We start from the raw sequence: 21630 nt of genomic DNA, 5'->3' as shown, positions 1-21630 counted from the left end.
CGCACTCGGCGGTCAGGCAATTTTCGGCATAACACCGTAGCCGTGACGTAATACGCTGTACGTCAAAGAAACAACTGAATGAGGAAGTAAACAAGAGCTGAACGAGAGAGAAGATAACGAAGACAGGTTCGATTTTATTCTCGTTTCTTAAAATCTCGGAAGAATGATTACTTAAAAAATTAATATCTGTCTACTGATGTATCCTTTTGTAGTGTTTAAGCATTAGCTACAGAGTGACAACTTAAAAACTTCTTACTACTTCACCAGCTTTAGCATGACAGTCTTTCGTTCAACTATCAACTCGATGTGAAGACCGTAGCAACAACGAATTGGGCCATTGTGGTCAATTTGACGTGAAAAGCAGAAGGTGACTGCCAACGACATGGTGATGGCATGTTGTTAGTTTTATAATAGATCTGTATAAACGAGGTAAATGGCCTGAGTCGCTGTTATAGACTGCATGCAGCCTATGACGGGGGCAGGCGAGTATTCTTGGTGGAGGAACGATTTTCTTCATTGTAAAAAGACCCAAGGCCGAGCATGCCAATTATTGCCTAAAGTAAAGCAACACGTTCTACAAATGTTTGGAATGTTTTAAGTAATTGACAGTATTTCTCACACTTTTAATTTACTTTAACTCTTAAAAGGCTCATGTGCTCTCGGATTTGTGTAATAATAGGCTATTACTCAAAAGCATCTTGATGACCAGAGGGACGTTGCCTACCTTTGCTATTGGCTTTTGTCTAAGACAGGCATACTACTTCAGTGATGTCATACTGTGCACTGTCCCGAACAAATACAAACAAAAACATTACATCAACAACAAACAAAAACATTACATCAAATGTGAAAAAACTAAAGATAGTAATATAGTTATTAAACAGTGAGGTTCATTCACATAAGATTTTTTTCTTTGTATTTCTCTGTGTGTTCTAGGTCCACTGTTCCAAATGGTGTCTCTGATTTGCACTTTACAAGACCACCGAGATGACGTCAACTGGTGTGCGTTTTCAGCCACTCTCTTAGCGACATGTTCTGGTGATAAAACTCTGAGAATTTACAACACAAAGGACTTCTCAGAGCTACCGTTCTCCCCGCTCACGGGACATGGCTATGGCGTGCACTGCTGCTGCTTTAGCCCCTGTGGGCAGTTCCTTGCCTCCTGTTCGACCGATGCCACCGTCGTGATCTGGTCCACGGTGTCGGGTGAGATCGAGGCGGTTCTGGAGCATCCCGGACGCAGCCCTGTCCGAGTGTGTGCCCTTTCCCCGGACTCTGCGCACTTGGTCTCCGGAGCCTCCGATGGGTCTTTGGCTCTTTGGGACTTTCCATCTAAGCAGCGCCGCAGGTAGAGTCAAAGTACTGCCACCCTTTCCTTTACATAACTACAAACTTGACATTTTGTTTCCTGTCAGGACCGGACCAGTGAATGACACCACGATGGTCGCCTGCTCCTTCAGCCCCTGTAGCCAACTCTTCGTGACTGGGTCGACATACGGAGATCTGCGCCTGTGGGATCTAGAGATGAACCAACTTCATGCTGAGAAAAACGCACACGACCTGGGAGTCAGCTGCTGCGCCTTCTCTCCAGACATCCACAGTGGTGAGGGCAAGTTCAAGTGGCATAGTCAGAACTCTTGTCCTATAGCAAGAGCTTAGGTTCAACTCGTGGAACCATCTGAAATCTTTCTGTGAAGACGTTACCCAGTGGTGGTAAGCTGAGAAGCAACGGTGTGCAGAAGCGCGGCTGCAGATGAGATATTTAGTTTCTGTTGTGCGTAAAGCCTTGGTTGACAATACTTTTTTGCACGCTGCAGGAGGTCAGGTGGTGCAGTTTCGCATGGCGTCCTGCGGTCAAGACAGTCTTCTGAAGATCTGGGCCATCAACAAACTGCACACCGGAGGTACAGGCTGCTTTGTCACTGATTGACTGCAATGCTGGACAATGTGGGTGAGAAAAAAACAGAATAATGTGTTTATAGATAAGAGCGAAATGGAGAGAGTTACAGTCCCACAGAGAGATCCAATGATCCCATGGAGCAGCTGAGAACATGAATTTGGGGAAAAAAAGTTACAAATTAATACAATGTTTTCCCCTGTAACAAGCTTCTGGACTGGAGTCTTTAGACCAGTGTAACGCCTCATTTGAAAGCTAAGTCCTACAAAACTGATCTAAAGGGATCTTTGCACACACGTGGTTGCGGTTTTGTCGTATTTTTGTTTAAGTCACATGACACACAACTTTTTTTGTTCCTCTTTTGCAGCTTTCTTGTCACATTTTAATTGTTTTTTTATTGCCATTTTGCGGCTGTTTTCGTTGCGCTTTTATCTTTATTTTTGTCTCGTTTTTGTCGCTTTTTTCAAGGAGATTTTAAATTTGGGTAATAGCAAACTGTAGAACATGTGCTCTGTTCAGATGGGGGTTAAATTGATTTAAAAATATCAGTGCTTTTTAGGCTAACTATTTATCACAATTAACAAATACCCATAAATTTAATTCCACACTTAAAGTATTTGATGTGAATATTGTGTGATCAACCTTTGGAGGCCCCACTGCAGCACCTCTGAAGCTACAATTAAGCAAACATGGAAACATATCATTTGCACTTAAATGTGTCCATCTTGTCTTGCAGCCTTTAAGATGCAACTTCTTCATGCTCTCACTGGTCAGTCGGCTCCGGTCCTCTCTTGTGCCTACTCTGCTGATGGACAGCTGCTCGTGTCTGGGTGAGATTTAAGATGTTAAACCTGCAACTCACATTATACCCAACACACTGTACAACATTTGAGAAAGTGTTATGAAGTACATCAAATCCACCACAAGAGGGAGACAGTGATCGCTTAATACAGCAGAGTGAACTCACTGACACGTTTCTGGTCTTTTTTTTTTACTGTTAATATTTTTGCAGATCTGTGGACAAAACCGTCACAATCTATGATGCTGTGAGTAAATCCCAATAAGATGTTAGAATAACTTCTTTTTTTGTGTGTGCATCTTACAATTTAATATTACAATTGTGTCTTTCGCAGACGAATGCCGCTTTACTTTACACCTTAAACCAACATGAAAGGTAAGTTTATTGCTCTGTCTTTACCTTGATTCACAAAGCATAGTCAGCAGTATTTTATCTCTAGTTTCACCAAAATAAAACTTCGAGCCTTCCCCATGTGAATTAATTTCTTGATCATGCATAATTATTCACTTACTGTTTAATCACCCACCCCTGTCGATAAGTGCTCCATTGAATTCCCTCTCAGCCAACAGCAAGATGTGGTTGTGCAATTCCACTTCCAAGTCTTACCAGTTTAGGTGCAAATGTCACACTCTTATAAAAGCTGTTAGCCTCTATTTAGAGATGTTAAAAAAACCTATTTACTAAGCTTCATATAAATGTAAACAAATGCAACAGAAAACACTTTGTCTTACTGCAACATCTGGAAACATTTCAATGAATTCAAGCACTGACACACAAGGTTTTTATTTGTTTGTTTATTTTAAAGCAGTACTAAGTTACTTGTTTACCTTAACAAATCCTTTCCGTAGTCCCTCTGGGGGTAATACAAGTGTTAATGGGATGATTGGGGGGTCTTTCATCTCCCCCTGGTGACTCTGGCAAGACAACCACACTTGCAACTTTCCTGCACTGCGTCGGAGTCACCAATACACACTAATGGAATCAGGAAGAAGAAGCTACCAGGCCGACGGGCAAAGCTAACCGCGGGCTAGCGCCACTTAAACAGTATTTACAGCCAAGTTTGAGTGAAAAAAATCATCTACATTGTGTAATTGGATGTACAATGTCCCTCTCTCCCTTTGTCTTTTCGGTCAGCGTAGTATTTACTCTCACGGACAATTAATGAGTAAAAAAACTCAACATGCTACGACTCCTGCAGTGGCGCTTATGGCCTCAAGGGGCATGAGTTACTTAGTCCTGCTTTAAGTTGTCATTAAGAAACGACGAATAACGGTTATGGTGGATAACTCTTTGATACAAACATATTGATTTGAAGAAGATGCATAATTATTGTTAATCTAGTATCACTTTGTCTTACTTTCTGTATTAGGTCAATTATTAGGTTATTTGCTCAGGTAATTCAAGGCAAGTAGATTTGTAAAGCACAAAATCTTATGCAAAGTGCTTTATAGAGTAATAATGGAGGTGTATTAAATTACTAAAAGTTACACTTATAAGGTAGATAAAAGTTATCAAACATAAATGATTATTTAAAAATTTATCAAAATAGATTTCTGCCTGGATTTGGGCATTGCAAGAAAACGTCTTACAATTCAATATCATGTTTTTTGTTTATTATTGTTACTTGATTTAGATGGTTTATAGACAGAACAGAACTAAAATTACAAGCAGATCTCTACCGAACCAAACAAGTTCTCCCAGATCTAGGAACGCCAGTGCATAAAGTATAGACATATTCGTCTTATTTAAAAATGTAGATGATACCATGAGCAGACAGCATTTAAAATTCTTCAGATTTTCAGGCTAACAGCAAAAGCATCTTTCTAAAATTCGTTTCCACTGCTCACTACTTCTATGCAACCACAAGTATCAGTTATTGCAAAGGAAGAAACTCAAAAAGGCTGTTCCCTCAATAGATTGTGATGCCGCGTGGGCACAAAGCATGTATTTACCCTTTTTATATGAGGTAGGTCTGCAGCCTCTTCCCCTACACATTCACAGTGATATCTATCTCAGCTCAATGATCACTCTTACAGGCTATTTATACCTCCTTCAAGCCACCTGTGTCTGCCTCAAAGCCCCGCAATCTCAACTCTTTCAGTCGGGCAATTTCAAAGTCATTTTGGGGAAACTGAGCGGGAGGAAACTTGGAGAAAAGTCGAGGGGAAAAAAAAAGAAAAAGTAAACAACGCGCACAAAAACCCTCCAGGAAATTATTTGACTTTAAAAGCAGATTACTCAACAGAACGGGAGGGAGGAGGACTGGTGCGTGTAAGGGTTTAGAGACTACAGTGTTCGTGGCTCAACATTTCTGAGCAATCAGCTTAGGGTTTGTCCTCATTAATGTTGCCTTTGACTTTTGTGAATTTGCTGGAAATGTTCCGCTTATCCCTCGTGTGATCTTTGCACGGGCTTTCACCATTAAAGCTGAGCCGGCCTTGTGAGGTGCACGACACTGCCCCGTGAAAAGAATTTGTAATTTTAAAAAATATCTGTAGTGATTTTCAACCTTGCATGAGTCAGCGATTATAAAGAATACAAATTACTTTCAGCTCAATTTACTGCTCCAAATGTAACCTCAGATCATATTAAACAGGTTCTGTATAGTGGTTTATAAACATTTATATTTCATGTACATTGCAAAAAGTAATAGAAATAAGTACTTGATTTGAGTAACTAATTAAAAGAAATCTGTCCATGAGGCTGAAAATACTGAAATATTTTTATATATATTCACAATCCTTCCTTTATACCCGAGTTGTTCAAACCAATTAATTATATCCACGTTTCCCACCTGTGTTCAGCTTTGAGTGGTGGCAAAGTGAAGTAGGGGGCACCACCCCAAAATAAATGTCTCTAATTTAGATTAAATTCAATTTTAGACAATGCAACGTGGTCTGATTTTTGTTGTGTTTACAGAATGCTCTGTGGTGGCAAAAATAAATGTACTCGACAAAAACAAAATGTCCCCCAGCTTTAATTTACTTAAAATTAGATTTTGCAGAGGTTTAATCTTAATTTAAGTGTAAAAATATTTCCCATGGACAGATTTCTTGAAATTAGTTCCTCAAATGAAGGACAAATTTATTTATTTCAAGTGAATCGTTCTTATTTCTACATTACTCGTGCTTTTCTCCTTCCACTGGGCACTCAAAGCATTTAAAATCAAGGAACTACTCCAAAGTTCCACGCAAATCAATACGGTAGTTTACACCAACAATTGAGGATGGGGGTGGGATCTTGGACCAATCTTTGATCTTCTGATCTAAAATGACACAAAACAAAATATTGTATAATAACATATTAGTGTGTTGTGTAGATATGTGACCGCGTGTTCCTTCTCGCCGACTGCCCCGATCATTGCCACTGGATCAATGGATAAGACGGTGAACATCTGGAGGGTGGAGGACGGGTGCAGTGGTCACGGTGAGTTCTCAAACACAGCAGCTCTTACAGCCTATAAGCCTTAATAAGTTTGTACTTACTCTTTTATCACTTATTAGCAGCCAGTGGTCATAATGATTTGCTTGGTCTATAATGTATCTGATCCTATCCGTGTATCTGTTGCTAATTTTAGCATTTTATCTGTTTTGTGCTTCATGTTTGGACCCTGCAGAGGGAAAGTTGTTAAATGGTAAGTTTCCTAAATGTCTTGGCTAAATGTCACTCGGCAGACACACACACACACACACACACACACACACACAGACAGTAGCCACCAGTCCGCACTAATCAAGAAGAGCAAGTGACTGAGTCCACAGTGTGCTCAGGCAGAGACACGAACGCTGGCTGTAATTGATCATTTAGGAGGAAATAAATAAGAAAATTTAACTTTTGTTCCAATGTCAGCATAAACTTGGCTGGTTGTGAATTACATTTTGATAGAGACATCGTCCCCTCAGATTCATAAGGTTCTGAGTAGTTCTGAGACATTAAGGTTTAAAGTTTTCACTCCTCATTGAACAAAATGGAAAACAACAATACACCAAAATCTTAAAACTTTGATATAGTGCACAAATGCGTCCAGGACTGTCAGATAGAGCCTCATAGTTCTAAAGGACCTCAGATGCCCTGCCTCACCCTAGCTACCTCTATTGATTTAGGCTGAGCACAGGGACAGAGAATACAATGACCAGAGCACTTAACTTAACACTTAACCGAGCGCATTTCTCCAGTTTGGCTTTATTCAAATCTAAAGGCTTAAAAAAATAGAAAAAAAGCATAAAAATAGTGACAAAGGGGCAGCAAAAAACGTGCTGGAAAAGCAACAAAAAAGTGACAAAAATGTGCCGAAAACATGACAAAAAAGCAATATAAAAAGCATTGATAAAGCAACAAAAAGAGACAAAAAGCCGACGAGGAAAAAATGTGCTCGGTTCAGGTGGGGGGAAAGAGGTTAAAGCACCTTGTATAATACATCGCATTGTATTGAAATCATGTAATCTACTTTTTTTCTCCTTCCAGCAGAGGCTACATTCACAACTAAACAAGGTATGTGTCTCCTGTGAGGAGAGTGACCAAGTTAACTTCAATAATACAGCAAGTGAGTGTAGAATTCTCTTATTTAGGCACTAACTGTATGATGGTTGTTCTTGCATCCTTGCTTCCTTGGCCACTGTCCCTCGTCCTTGCATCCTCCCTCTTTTCTTTCCTCCATCATGAGCGTCATCATCATCTTTCATTTCGCCTGACTCTGAATCACGTGCATCACCAGTGAAGGACACCACACTTTACTCAGTCCTTGCCTTTATTTCGTCTTTCTTCAGGGAGGGCGTCTTTGGGCCCGTCCAAGCTGCTGGTCAGTGATTGGTCGGAGGAGGACGTGTCCCTGTGGCTGGTGGAGGAAGGTTTGGAGGGATTGGTGGACACTTTCAGGACCAATAACATCGACGGCACCGAGCTGCTCAGCCTCACCAAGGAAACGCTGGCGTCAGAGCTGCACATAGGTGAAAACCCACATCGCACTTGTCTCGCTGTGAGCTATGACACTGTGGAGCAAGTCTAGGAAGCACCACTGCACTACTGAGATAATGGACTGACCTTTAGGGGGAAAAATGACTAAACCAGGATTTAATCATGGAATAAACGACACTAAACCAAGAGTAAACACAAGGCCAGACCAAACTGTGTCTCATTACACTACCAGGGCCAAACCAGATCTAAACTCCACCACTTGAGCACCAGCGAAAGAATCCAATGCTACAATTTATCCCTCTCAGCTCCAAAAGGCGACGCTTGGACTTACAACTACAGTGCTAAGGAATGAATGAAAGTTGAAGAGATGTGAGATTGCGTAATATTACAGCGCAAATCACTTTGAGAGCGGGCAGTTATTCTCAAACAAGGCGTCGATGGTACACAGATTTAAAGACTTTCACGTCACTTCCAGATGAAGGAGGAACGTGGATTTGCCCCAGCATAATTAGAGCCCGGGGATTTCTGTAAGGTCCTGTGATGCGGGGAAGTATTTCTGGACTATTTTACACTGGAAGCGGCTTCTCGGGGGCTAAATTGGGAGTGTTATGTTGTCAGTGTCAGTCGAGCGGCAGCCAGCGCGTGTTCGTCATGTTACTGTAGTTGTCAGCAAACGACTGCAGCATCGCCGTGCCGTCATTTTCATCCCACAGACTCTGTCAATCTCAGTGAGTTTACGCAGCCCCGCGGCCGCGACAGGCTTCACATTGTTCTTTGTTTTCGCAACAGCAGGCAGCGGCCCACCTTTTCAGCGTGGCTTAGACAGCACAGAAAAATGGAAGCATTTAAGAAAAACACATAGAGAGGAATCTAGCTCTGATGCACCAAACTGCTCGGCACAGGAAAAGTTATTTTGTTTGTTTTGGCCATGTGTATTTTTGGCATCATACATCATTTCTAAACAGATTTTCAACCTACTGCAATAGAAATGAATTTGGTGTAAGGAAAATACAATTGGAGCTCATTTCTTCATTGGTTTCCTGCCTCCTCCTTTGTCAGTACATACGCTTCGTTCATGTGTGACTTTTCTCAATCCAACTTTTGTGAGAAATTACAGGGAGTTTGAAACAGGTACAAGAAAAGAAAGAGAAAGAACGTGTTAAAGCAGTGTGTGATCAAGTTGTTTTTAAAAAGTAGTAATACAAATGAGTGCCCCTGCTAAACGACCTAATGATGTGACGTGTTGGTGCTAGTATTAACTTTTGATTAGGGCAGTCTGCGTTTTCTGTTCCCACTTCTCTCCCACGCTCACGCCGGCCTCCAAAAAGTGCTAAGTGCCCGAACGCTACAATAATGTCCCGCATATTAGGCCAAGCTTGTTACACTTCCACAGAGCACACAGAGCAAATGCTCGAGTTTTGCCACGTTTCCTAAATAAAAACAAATCCTCAGATTCATGTAGTGCCATTCATCTTACATAAAGTGCAGTGCAGCACATTTTTCATTCACGAAACAGTCGCGCTCTCCGTTTACTTTTAGTCTTAGTCCTTTGACATAGATGTCATTTACTTTTAGTCAAGATTTTAGTCTAGTTCTCCCACATAAACAAGGGATCAGATTTGTTCCTTAGGCATTGAATTTAAATGAGGCTTTTTCGAACTGTAGTTAACATGTTTTCAGTCCCTTCTTTTGCTTTTAATTTAGTCTTTTGTTCTTCTACAGAAACGTCTGGACATTGTAGTCATTATTTTAGTCCCACGAACTTTTTTCGATTCAGTTTTAGTCCAGTTATACTCTCCAAAAATATTACATTGACTAAAGTCAGCTAAATATTATAGTAGATGACTCTTAGTGCACTCCGGTGGTGATAATACATTTTGTTGCTCAAATTGCCTTAAGGCGACATGATGAAAATGTAGCTGCAAATCTGTTCAACAGCCTGAAACCTCCACCAATCACACTTAGATTGATGTTTAGTACCTGGGATCAAACTGCAAAGCTTCTGGTTAGAAGTCGACCTGAGCCATTATCTGTCATCTTTAGTTGTTTTTTGTCCTCTTTTTATTTCAGAGTCAATGGGGCTGCGGAGCAAGCTGCTGAGAAAAGTGGATGAGCTGAAGAGCGAGTGTGTTTGCTCTGGCGTTCCTGATGAGTTTCTGTGCCCGATCACACGAGAGCTCATGAAGGACCCGGTCATCGCCGCCGGTAAGACATGGGCAACATTTATTTATTTTCTTATTACTTTTTTCATTCTTTACTCTGTCGTTTTACAGTTCAAGTCTGTGCAGTTTTATAATCCCATTAGAAACACAATATTTTGAAGAACCAGAAATGGAGTTTCCAAGCAAACTAGCCAGAATGGCTCTTTTTCCCCATTTCTCAATAATGTTGCTGCATTGCAAAGAAATATAAAATCAGGTTAGGTAATGCTAAACCTCCCTCTCCTTTTTATCCTATTGGCTTTTTATCTCTTGGGTTGTTCCCGTCCTATAAAGAAAATTCTCAACTGTGATTCCCATAATTTAAAACTCGTCATCTTTTATATGGAGAGGTAAGTATGTAGAGAAATATGTAGAGTTATAAGATTTATCCGTACTTTTTCAAAGTAAGAGGTACAATTTTACACCTTTTAACTCCCAGGTACTCCTTAACCTTGTCTTGCGTCCATTTTAATTTAAATAGTTTCTTAAAGTAATCCTCCAGAATAACTAACCGTTTAACTGTTTAACAGATTATAGCCTTTTCATGGCTCTTCTCAGATCAAGTTTTACTCCATTGCCCAATGGGAAAATGGTCTCGATTTATATAAAAACGCTTTATAGGAAGGAACCTCTCCCCCATTCACCCTCTCGTTCATACACTAATGTACACAGACACTGGAGGCAAGGTGCGTTAAGGGTTTTGCCCAAGGACACGACAGTGTGCACCTACAGGAGCCGGGCTTCGAACCCACAACTGATCATGAAACGACCCCCTCGACCATCAGCGCAAGTGTCGCACATAGGACTGAAAAGAGACTTTTCCACAAGACTGTGCCAAAGATTACATATTAATTACATCAGCAGGACAAAATAATCCTTGGTTATTTTACTGCCTGCTAAGTCCGTGAGCTGTACTGTTCTGTGTTCTGTGTTGTTTGAGTGTAGGTGTCAGCACAGTTTGCACGGTGAGAGGGAGACATACTGATGAGAGAAATTGGCGCCCTGTGGTAGATTAAAACAAATAGTGTTCTTCATCCTGATTGTTAATCAAGTATGGTAGTAAGAAAAAAAAAAGCAGATATCAGTCCTTCCTTTGAAACTTAAGTGGGTGGAGAAAAAAATGTGGGGGCTGAAATTACAACTCTCATAACAACAATCGATTCATGTAGATTATTATAAAATTAATTTAAACCGACTGTTGAACTATGTCGCTGTGAAACGTACTTAGGTGTCTGCGTACATTGGTGAGTCAATGAGTGTGTATGGGTGACTGGTTCCTTACTGTAAAGAGCTTTGGGCCTATTGGTAGAAAAGCGCTATATAAGTTGAGAAACGTTATTTCTGTTTCATAATAAGGGCAATAATGAGGACAATGTATTTTCACATGAATTTTTTTTCAGTTTGCATGTTTTTTTTGTTTTTTTTTCGAGCAGATGGATACTCGTATGAAAGAGAGGCCATAGAAAGCTGGATCAACACTAAGAACCGCTCGAGTCCCATGACAAATCTACCCCTCCTGACGACTCTGCTCACCCCCAACCACACGCTGAAGATGGCCATCGGCCGCTGGAAGACGACCCACTAGCTGTCAGTGAAACCAACATTTACTGCATTACTTCAGGGTTGTTTCAATTCAACATCTTAATTTATGTATCATATCACTGTTTCAAAATGGGCTTCCTTAACGTTTCACATGTTCACGTTTCTTGCTTCCCAGTTACAGATCTGGCAACCCAAAGCATAGGGCTCAGAGGACTTTGTGATAGACCAATTGACAATAGGTGGGTTTAAAATCTAAAACTCAAACAAAAAAGGAAACACAAACAACTTGATGTATTGCTATTGTAATCAACTCAATATTACAGTCGTTATAAGTAAAATCAACATTTGATGTGAACATGTTTACTTCATATTCGGGGAGACAGGTGGGTGAAGTTACCAAATATAGATATTTTTTTAATCGTCATTATGATGATAATTTAATTTTATATGAATCTTTATAGTTTTCTGTGCATCTAAACCAGTGGTTTTCAACCTTTTGGAGCCGCGACCCCCATTATAACAGTTAAAGGGGTTCGTGACCCCCCGCCCGGGTCACACCGTGAGAAAAATCGGAACATTAGCCTACATGTTTCTTAAAAAACAAAGAAAAAAACAAATGGCTAAAATAAAATTCATCAAATTACGAACCTATAATGGCACTCTGGTAAAATAGCACACACATGCGACAATAAAATATTATAATATATGCTAAAAAAAGGATGTATATTTTATCTACATGATCTGGCGAGCTCCCAAATTTGTCTCGCGACCCCCTTGGGGGTCCCGACCCCAAATGTAATTGCAGTCAACTAAAAATTGTTACTTTTGGTCTCCTCAAGATTCGTAATGTTAGCTCTTCATGGTGTGCTACAAGTTTGTTGGACACTCGTGATTATTATTATTTATATTACAAAGGGAATTGCACTTATTGTGGCTTAGCAAAAGTTAAACCCAACCTTCTGTGTAGAAATCACTACCATAGTTCAATATATAATTTGCTTTTAAATGTTAAATTGCTATATATATATCACCCCATGCTAGTTCATTCATGTTCATCTTCTTGTTGCTGTATGTTAATGTTTACTGAAATACTGTGAAAAAAAAGCACGTCCAGATACATCCTGCATTTAGTTTTATTTGACCACAGTAACGAGTGTGGCAGCAGTAATCCATAGCAGTCTCTAAACAGGATTTGTGACGTAAATGTCTTTAAGGTTTTTCATTTCATTGCACTCCTAAAAATGTTCAAATATCCAAATAAAACAATAAACACTCCATATACAGTAATATGCTCTTTGCTATGAAAAATAAATAGCATTAAGTGGATATAGAAGCAGTCATTTTGAGATTCAGCTCAGCATTTCCCCCATGTACAAATGCACCCACAAAGAGAATTATTTTCAAGTACACAAAGTAATTCCTTACAGTCTGTGATGCTGACTACAGCCACTAACCGGGAAATATATCTAGTCTGTATAGAATCTGTATTGTGTACATGTACAAATATAAATGTATTTAAAAGACACTTGACGATAGAAATGGTAACTATCTGCATGAGGTTCTGAAGTGTATCCGTGCACGACACTTTCTTTTTTTTTTACTTCTACATTTGATAGAATATGTTATTTTCTTTAAAACCACTACTTATATTTTCTTCAATACAATATATGTTTTATCATAGAGACATAAAAGCAAAGCGTAGCAGCCTGAGTTCACTGGATCTAGATTGTGTAAATGCAGTGCAGCAGCATATACCTACAGACAGGCTCAGGTAAAGAGGCAAACACCGGTCCCTTGCTACCTTATATGGGTCATCGTCTGTGTTTGAAATGGCACTTAAAAACTCTTTTGGATAAAACTACCAATACGACGTAGTTTGCGAAAGTACAACACAAGCTAGATTCACAGTATAGCTCATTGCCTCTATAAAGGGTCCGGCGTTTTAGGCGTCTGTGGACTGCGGTCTTCAAGAAGTAGCAGTTTCTAACGCGGTCGGCCATTTCGAACACAGTTTGGATGGAGCCACAGACCGTAGAAATTAATGGACCAAGAGCGAGTGGCCCGACCCATATTAACAAACACAAGCAGCTCCCTATGGTAAACCGAAATGTTAAAATAGAAAAACATGGACCCCGATCCACACGTAGTCATGGTAAGGCGGCGTAAGCACCCTTGCCTCATGACGGGAAGGTCCCGGCTTTATTCCCGAGCCAGGTCGGGCCTTTTCTGTTTGGGTTTTGCGTGTTCTCCTCGTTTAAATGGTTTGGGTTTTCTTTGGATTTTCTTGGTGGTTTTCCTCATCAAAAACAAAACACGCATCTAGCCAGGTACTCCTGACTATAGGCCTGTCGCAACAACAACATTTGACGTTGAAACAGTCATCATTTGTTCTACAAAAAGAAACATGTTACCATATCTTCAGTAACACAAGTTGCAAGTAACACACAAATTGTTGAAGTATTACAAAAATAGGATAAATGTAGTGTACTAATGATAAATATTGAGCCCAAAATGATATTGTTTTTCTTTCATTTACAGATCGATAAGTCGATATAGTAATTATTGCGACAGGCCTAATTCTGACAGAGATACTGGGTCAAAATCTAGAAAAAAACGTTTCCCCAGGGGCACTGGTTGAAGGATGGGCCAAATGCAAAGGGCACGTTTTCCTACAGGGACAATATTTGACCTATATTTAATCAGTCCCAGTGAGATTTCAGAATCTCTTTTTTTACGTCCCAGAGGAGCCCCTATTATACATGGTTTTAGTGTTGGAACATAGAACTGCTCCACATGGCCCGGGAACATGGGACCTTCCTGCTGGAAGCCGAGAGCGCTACCCACTGCGCCACCATGCCACCCAATAAAGTGAACAAAAACAGTACAGAAGTCAATCTTAAGCTGATAATAAAAAGGTTTTGAAAGAGTGACTGCAAAACAAAGTTGCGTCCCGCAGGGTAATTGTCTCTCTCTCTCTCACATGGTAATAAGTCTTGATTGGCTCATCTTGGTGTAAACATTTCACAAAGATAATCTGAAGTGCAAAAGAATTCCAAAAGAAAAGAAACAAAACAAAATCTAGCTGTAAAATATTAATAACAGCTCGGAGCTACCTCTCACCTCCACATGCAAATAGTCCCTTGTCCTTGGATCCATTGATTTAAACCGTCTATGGTAGAAACATTCCTAAACTGTGCTTTGTTCAATTTAATATTTTCAGACATTGGATTCTATAAAGGAGCGCTTGGGTTTGATAGGGGCCATGTGCAGGGCGGGGTTATCTCGGGTCAGGCTGGGCGGTCTGTGGCGCCCATCCGGGAACCGGAGCTGAGACTGGGACGATCTGCCCTCCCGCTGCTGACTGCTGCTCCCACAAATCTGGTCCTGGAAAGAGGCGCGTCTGTAGTCACTGTGCCCCCCCTGAAACTCCATGACTGCCATATTGAAACTGTCCCCGACTCCTCCTCTCTCGGGACGGCTCAGGCTGGTGCTCTGCCCCTGCACCCTCACAGATTTGTCCATGACCCCCATAAAAGGTCTGGGTTTGATCTCCGGTTTGGCTTTGAAGCTCCCGCTGCTCTTGATCGGGCAAGGGGCGTCCTGTTGTCGCCCGCTGTCCGATAAGTTCCCGCTGGAAGCCTGACTCGAGCTGGACCCCCTCGAACCAGCGGTGCCCACCTCTCTGCGCACCTCCATCCCGGAACCGAGAGCCAACGCCAGGCTGTCCGGAGCTGTTGCGTGGGCAGAGAGTCTGTCTGAGCCTCTGGAGAAGCTAGAGGAACGGGGCTGGTACATGTGCATCAGCCCGGGGGGAGACGCGCTGTTTGGGGACATCGGGTGAAAGTGCTCTGTGGGGCTAAGCGTAGAGTGGTCCGTCGATACCGGCCCAATGTCGATGCCGAGCAGCGGGGCTGGTCGTAAGGAAGTGGACATGTGTCTGCCTGGGAGAGGACTTGATGGGGCGCACAGGGAGAGAGGCCTGCCCCCAACCCGTCCCGACTGCAGGGAATAGCTCTGCATATGCGTCCGATTGCTTTGGCTCAGTCTATTGAGGGCTGGCACTGGCTCATGCAAGTCCCCAAACAGCGGGTACTCGTCCGGAGAGAAGCAGGGCGAGGGATCAGACAGCCCAAAGTTTCCCGGGAGAGTCCTGTTGGGGGCGTAAGGATTCAGAGGCCAAAACTCTGGACTTTTTCCACACGGCAGCTCATCGCAGTCATCCCTGTCATCGTCTCGCTCATGGTCACTGTGGTCCACCTGTAATGATAAAGTTACACTTCATGATGGCTACAGGAAGGGCTGAAAGATATATTGTTATCGTATTGATATTGAGAGATGAATATTCAAAACATTAAAATCGAAAAACCAAGAAGCACTCTTTTGTATTATGTTAATTTTTTTCTGAAAAATGCTTGGTTTTAGTTATATCGTATCGTATCGAGATATCTGGCATGAAGATCGAGATATGAAATTTTGTCCATATCATTCAGCATTAGCTACAGGGCATTAAGCTGAAAATATCTGGATCACTGAGAGCTGTAGGAAAAATACATTGAAGATTTCCCGGAGTCTGCAGCTGGCTAACCCTACACATATGTTCAAAATTTAATCCTGTTTTTTTATTTCAATGGCACTGAATGTAGCAACATCACACTAGTTCTGGCTAACTTCCTGTGCTTATAACAGTCTCCTGTTCTTGTTGTGAGCATGTGGAGTTATCTGTATTTAAATATGCATTTAGTAATAATTTTGGGAGCATGTTTGGTATTGCAGGCTTGCTTTTATGTTTTGAGTATCAATATAACAATATAACATGTAACAATGCAACACACAGTGTGGCTTTTAGTTGACAGTGTAAATGTAACAGCGGTACATACTGGGATGGGCCTCTCCAGACTACCCTGTGAAAACACATCGGGCTCATCCTCCCCGACCTGGAGGTGGTGACCGTCTCTGTGATGGTCCCGACTGAGGCTATGAGCTGTCCCACCTACGCCACTTTGTGCTTTTTGATGTTGTTTGCATTCGTCCTCGACCCGGGCCAAAAGCCGCCGGATCTCACGGTTGGACGGGCTCAGTCGTGCTGCTTCATTGAGGTCTGCCAGCGCTGCAGCGAACTGTCTGTGGAATAAACAAATGTGTAGTCAGGACTAAAACTGGACTAAAACTAGTCACTACCAGGAACAATCTGCTAGATGTAAGTTCACAAAGGCAAACAATGAGTTCAACCTCTGATGCAGCAGACCGTAAACCCACAAAGTTTCTTAACACTACTATTAGAAAGTTGCATGCAAAAGCTTTTGGCGTGAATTACTCCAGCAAATGATTAAACACAGTTCTACAGCAGTGTTTACCTGCTACTCCTCTTGGCGCGGGCTCTGGCATAATACGCTTCATAAGATCTTGGCTTCAATTCCAGAGCTTTTGTTGCAAAGTCCTCTGCGATGCCAAAGTCCTGTGTTTTCAGAAACACAAGACACATTTTAGAGCATAAAAAAGCTTAAAAATAAACTCCAAAACAAAAGCTAAAAAAAGCAATCTTTTAAAGTTTCTTTATATTTGTCAGCCTTGTATAATATGGAGAAATCCGAGCGTGACATAAATGTTAAAGCGACTGGAAACAGCTATGAGCCTTTGATATACTCTGTGGTCAGTAGATTACAACGATGTATAAAGACAAATTACATTTCACTCACAACTATGCAAGAAAGCTAATTGAGGATTACCACTATGCTTGTTTTTAGATTATGTATATAATGTTCTTGTGTACAACTTGACAATTTACCGCCTCAAAAGTTGAAAGTCTAATACTCTAATAGTTCTAAATGCTATTTTCAATATCTCACTGCAAAGACATAATTTTCGGTGTCTATCTGATCATGAGGAGACTCCTGCTCAAGTGACACAACAACATAAAGCCTGGAATAGTCCGCAGTGTGGCTTTAAGTAAACTGACCGCAAGTGAGTAAGATTGAGCCTTCATTCAGGGAAATTACAAAACCTTTTTTTATTCAAAAGCCTGAACTGAATCAGTACACATAAATGATTGGTCTATATATGTTAGGGTCCAAATTCAATAATGTCGAGTTTGCATCCTCATTAAACTTCTGACCAATGCGTGTTTAATGGTTCTGAACGTGAAGCAATTATTTTTACTGCCGCTCGTCCTCTGGCGGAAATAGAGGCGATAAAACGGACAGGAAGAAAGGTTTCCCTGTGATTTTCTCTTTTTTTTTTAAGTCTTTCTCATCATCATTACTCTCAGGTGAAACTTTAATGATGTCTTTGTTGGTGTGTCCTTGAAAGCGAGGCTAAAGCCGCAGCCTCTAAAGAAGTGATTAAATGTTTAATGGTGGTATCAAGAAGTTCAACGTTTTTTAGAAACTTTTTACACAATGCCGTTGATACTAAAACAAGCACTGTTGAAATTGGTGTATGGAATGGCTCTGACAATAAACTTGTCAGAGCAATACTAAACCAGGCCACTGGTTAACAGCCGGATCAAACTTTAAAGTAAACCAAGCTTAATTTTGGGGGCGGCAGTGGCTCAGTGGCAGAGCGTGCGCCCATCAGTCCTCAGGTCGGTGATATGATTCCATCTCCGGCCAGTGTGCATAATGTAGTCCCTGGGCAAGAAACTTCACCCACCTTGCCTCCAGCGTTTAAATACACTGGTGTATAAATGAGAGAGTGCATGTGAGCAGAAATCCAGGACAACTCGAGCATATTAGGCAATGGTGACAATCCAGCGTGTTCATTTACATAAACTTACCATCTGCGTTACCTAAACTACAGTTTGAGAGCAACAGCCTTTTTCTGCCTGTTATTTTTAGTCCACTGTAAATGCCCGAGCACAAACAAAGCAGCAGCTCTGCGTTGGCCACAGAATGACCTTATCACTTCACATTATCTGTTTCATCGGTCGCACTGACCCCAAGGATGACTTTTTAACACATCCAGTTCAGACAGCTGTCATCGGGAGGCGCTCTAAACCTTGCCCCGGGACAAAAGCATCATCTCATCCACAACAGCCCCATCGTGACGCCGGCACTTGCTCCACCAGGTTAGACGCACCACACACCAGACACACGCGTTCAGAAACAATCGAATAAATATGGCTAGAGCAGCTAAACCAGACAAAATAAGATGATTGTTACTTTAATTAAGCATTGATGTAATCACAGACAAATAAAAATAAAATAGTCTCCATTGTATTACTAAGCAGTTACAAAAATACACAAAATACAATACAACTCAATACAAAAATAACACATAAAACTGCATTATTCATTGCTCACACTTCGTAATGACTATTTCTGTAGCCACAGCTGTTCCGGAGAACAATGACAGAGATGAGTCATTTCGCGCCTAAAGCCACTTTGACCTCCACCAATCGCACAGTAATTCATGCACTGACAAATATGAATGGAGGAACTTGCCCACTGACACACTAACAGTTTGCATTACCGTTAACGGGGATCAAACAAGAGGGTCCTGGCTGCAGACTTCCACTGTCAGGTGCCTCCATTTTCAAGATAAGAGTGAGTGATTCAACTCTATTTACTAAAATGTTTCAGGTTATTGCCTTCAGTATATGGCAGAATCTACAACCTGCCCAAACCCTTCTCCTTGTTTGTCGCCTTGCTCTTAAACACACGCAGGGAGGGAACGCAGTGTTACTATGGCAACACATAGCCTACATCCAAGACGCTATAGGTCTATTACACACCTGTATTTATGTTTTTGGCAGGACCTGATTGTGGCGGAAGCAAACAGCAAACCTTTTTATTACAGAATTAACAATGGTGTTCAAGAGGATAGGTGGAAAAGTCTGGATGTCTTATACAGGAGAAGTTTATTTACCATCGGTGCGGGACCCGGAGACATGAACTGCGCTAGTCCTACCATTCAAGTCTGTCTATGCTTCCACAGAAAAGGGATAAATACCTTCTCAGAGCGCCACACTGATACGCAAGCAAACGTTCAGTGGCTGACAGTGGCGCCTGGGCACCATAGTCAAGGCTATGACAGAGATGGTACGACTGCACAGCCTGACCCAGTATGATAAATAGCGATTTAATATTATCCTCTAATACTCTTGAAATTTTGTACAGACTAATATGAGCTTTTCATCATGTATGTTGCTTTAATTGATTTCTTTTTATTTGTGTATTTTTTTACTGTGTGTATTGGCTTTTAAATGTTTTATTGTTTTTAATTATTTATTGCTTCTGGTTTAATCATATTTTATGTTTTTGTGCAGCACTTTTGGAAACTCTTGTTTATAAAATGCGCTATAGAAATAAAATCGGATTGGTTGCTAGTGAACTTCATGCTTAAAGACAGCTTTATGAGACTTCATTCTTTAAAGATACAGAGATCAGGATCTTAATCAAAAACCTACCATGCATAAAAAGTAAATCTCCCCATGATAGGATGGATAAAGGTCCATATACGTCTGGATTTAGAAATATTTTAACGGTCTGCTGTAGTGCAATGTTTATCCAGATGAATTATGGATCTGAAGGACTGGGCAGGCCTCTCGCGGTCCCCTCGGCTCCTCATAAACCTGATGGTGCTAAATAGTGCATGAGCGTTTTGATACAGCAGAGGGACTTACGTTGGTTTTCCTTCGGCAGCGAGAGAGGTTGAGATACAGAGAAACTCTCAGATCCCGCAGCCCTTTCAGCTCCTCTCCTTGTCCCTCGCGCGGCAGCTTCCTCAGGGCATACTGGTATCTCTGCCCTGCCTCCTTCATACGTCCTTTCTACACGAGCACAAGGCAAAAAAAAGAGGCGCAGGATGTAGCTCATAATAGTGAACTAATTCATGCAAAAGCTAAGAGGTAGATCTGCCTGAAATATTTATGAAAGCAGAACATATCTTTCCACTTTATTCCTGAAATACCTTGAGTCGCTACAGAAGCTTTTACCAGCGGTATCAAACCCACCGCAGAAACAATAGCAGTCACATTTGGATTTCAATAAGTACATTTCATTATTAAACTATCTATGCTTGTTCAAACAGCAGCCTGTAACATGATTACCTTGTAGAGCATGTTTCCTTCCTCCATGAGTTTCTGCAGCAGAATGAGCAGGATGTCTGGTTTGGATGAAGCCATGGCCCAGGTAGCATGGCCTGCAACAGTAACACAATAAACAGTCATCTTTCTCTGCACATCTTGACCTGTCTCGTGCACAGGGAGCCGGCCGTAAATCTCATACCTGATCGATCGTGAGGAGCTGTCCTGTAGCCTTTTGAAGGATGAACGAGAAAACCCCACAGGAAACATAGAGAGAGATGGAGAGGATACTTAGAGCTGATAACAGACGACCGGTGGAGAACCAAGCAGAGCAGGTCGATACCAGGACTTAACCAGAACTAACCCAAATTATAATTGAATAGCAGTTCTAATCCGTGGCTAAACACATGAATTTAAATAAATAAACCAAGTGCAAGAGCAAAAGTAGACCAAGAACTCCATTGGGACTGGGTGAAATAAATCTCTGTTTTGTTTCCTCCTATTGATCAATCCAGACTTTAGATGTTCACGTTTAAAACAATTTGTTAGTTTAAGACAAGACCATGAGACGACTCCAGTACTATTTCCCACGTCAATAACAGCGATTCAAGACCAAACACATTTCCATTGGAGATTGATTAATTGCACTACTCTGCCTTGAACCACAGGACTCTCACCTAAAGTCGTAACTATCCTACCCCTAAAACAGCCAGAACTTGATTGGGCTAAGACTAATATCTATTTATTTAGTCCTAATATATAATTATATGGGAGGGTGTGCCAGGCGTATTGTTTTAAATGTAATCTGTGCAGCACTTTGTGATGCCTTTCGGTATGAAAAGCGCTTTATAAATGAAGTTTGATTGATTGATTGATTGATTGATTGATTGATTGATTGATTGATTGATTGATTGATTGATTGATTGATTGATTGACTGAAGACTAATCCAGACTGATGTACCAATAACTGGACTAAAATAAGTCTAGACAAAAAATAAACCAGGTCAACGATAGTTAGAAATGAAAACTAAGCCTGGATTAAATCAGTAACAACCAGGACTAAAAAACAACCTGAACCAGAACAACCAGAACAACCAGAACAACCAGAACAACCAGAACCTCAGTCAAGGTCTAAACCCAGATTAAACTAGGACACAGAAACTAGAACTAATCCAGGGCTAAACCAGTTATTTATGACTAACTCAGGGCTGATGTAGGTCTGCAAAATAAGCAAAAAAGATGCAAATAAATTCTG

At 41.2% G+C, this 21630-nt stretch overlaps 2 protein-coding genes across 4 annotated transcripts in view; one reads left to right on the top strand and one right to left on the bottom strand.

Moving 5' to 3' along the window:
- Window positions 1–50: 50 nt before the first annotated feature.
- wdsub1 (WD repeat, sterile alpha motif and U-box domain containing 1) lies at window positions 51–11495 on the top strand. Its single transcript, XM_079555001.1, has 11 exons — window positions 51–126; window positions 937–1348; window positions 1416–1603; window positions 1818–1904; window positions 2634–2727; window positions 2910–2943; window positions 3031–3071; window positions 6016–6126; window positions 7431–7642; window positions 9681–9815; window positions 11245–11495. The coding sequence occupies exons 2-11, from the start codon at window positions 951–953 to the stop codon at window positions 11394–11396; spliced, it is 1452 nt and encodes a 483-aa protein (XP_079411127.1). The 5' UTR covers window positions 51–126; window positions 937–950; the 3' UTR covers window positions 11397–11495.
- A 2611-nt stretch (window positions 11496–14106) lies between these two features.
- Window positions 14107–21630, bottom strand: part of LOC306962094 (protein TANC2-like) — a 56680-nt gene continuing 49156 nt past the window's right edge. For all 3 annotated transcript variants that reach the window (XM_079555151.1, XM_079555152.1, XM_079555150.1), the window contains 6 exons: window positions 20578–20607; window positions 20400–20491; window positions 19974–20120; window positions 16708–16808; window positions 16231–16474; window positions 14107–15610 (listed from right to left, as the gene is read on the bottom strand). In XM_079555151.1, the coding sequence (XP_079411277.1) occupies window positions 14570–15610; window positions 16231–16474; window positions 16708–16808; window positions 19974–20120; window positions 20400–20491; window positions 20578–20607 (1655 nt within the window). In that variant the 3' untranslated portion in view covers window positions 14107–14569. The remainder of the gene's footprint in view (window positions 15611–16230; window positions 16475–16707; window positions 16809–19973; window positions 20121–20399; window positions 20492–20577; window positions 20608–21630) is intronic.

Source organism: Gobius niger, assembly GCF_951799975.1.
Source record: "Gobius niger genome assembly, chromosome: 4".
NCBI lineage: Eukaryota > Metazoa > Chordata > Actinopteri > Gobiiformes > Gobiidae > Gobius > Gobius niger.
The sequence above is the reverse complement of the archived record's forward strand: the minus strand, read 5'-3'. Positions and strand labels throughout refer to the sequence as shown.

Excerpts from the sequence above, each read along its gene's own strand:
- wdsub1 (XM_079555001.1), top strand. The coding sequence starts at position 951 with ATGGTGTCTCTGATTTGCACTTTACAAGACCACCGAGATGACGTCAAC. Across the intron at positions 1,604-1,817 it reads CTCTCCAGACATCCACAGTG|GAGGTCAGGTGGTGCAGTTT; the intron begins GTGAGGGCAAGT and ends TGCACGCTGCAG. Across the intron at positions 2,944-3,030 it reads CCGTCACAATCTATGATGCT|ACGAATGCCGCTTTACTTTA; the intron begins GTGAGTAAATCC and ends TGTCTTTCGCAG.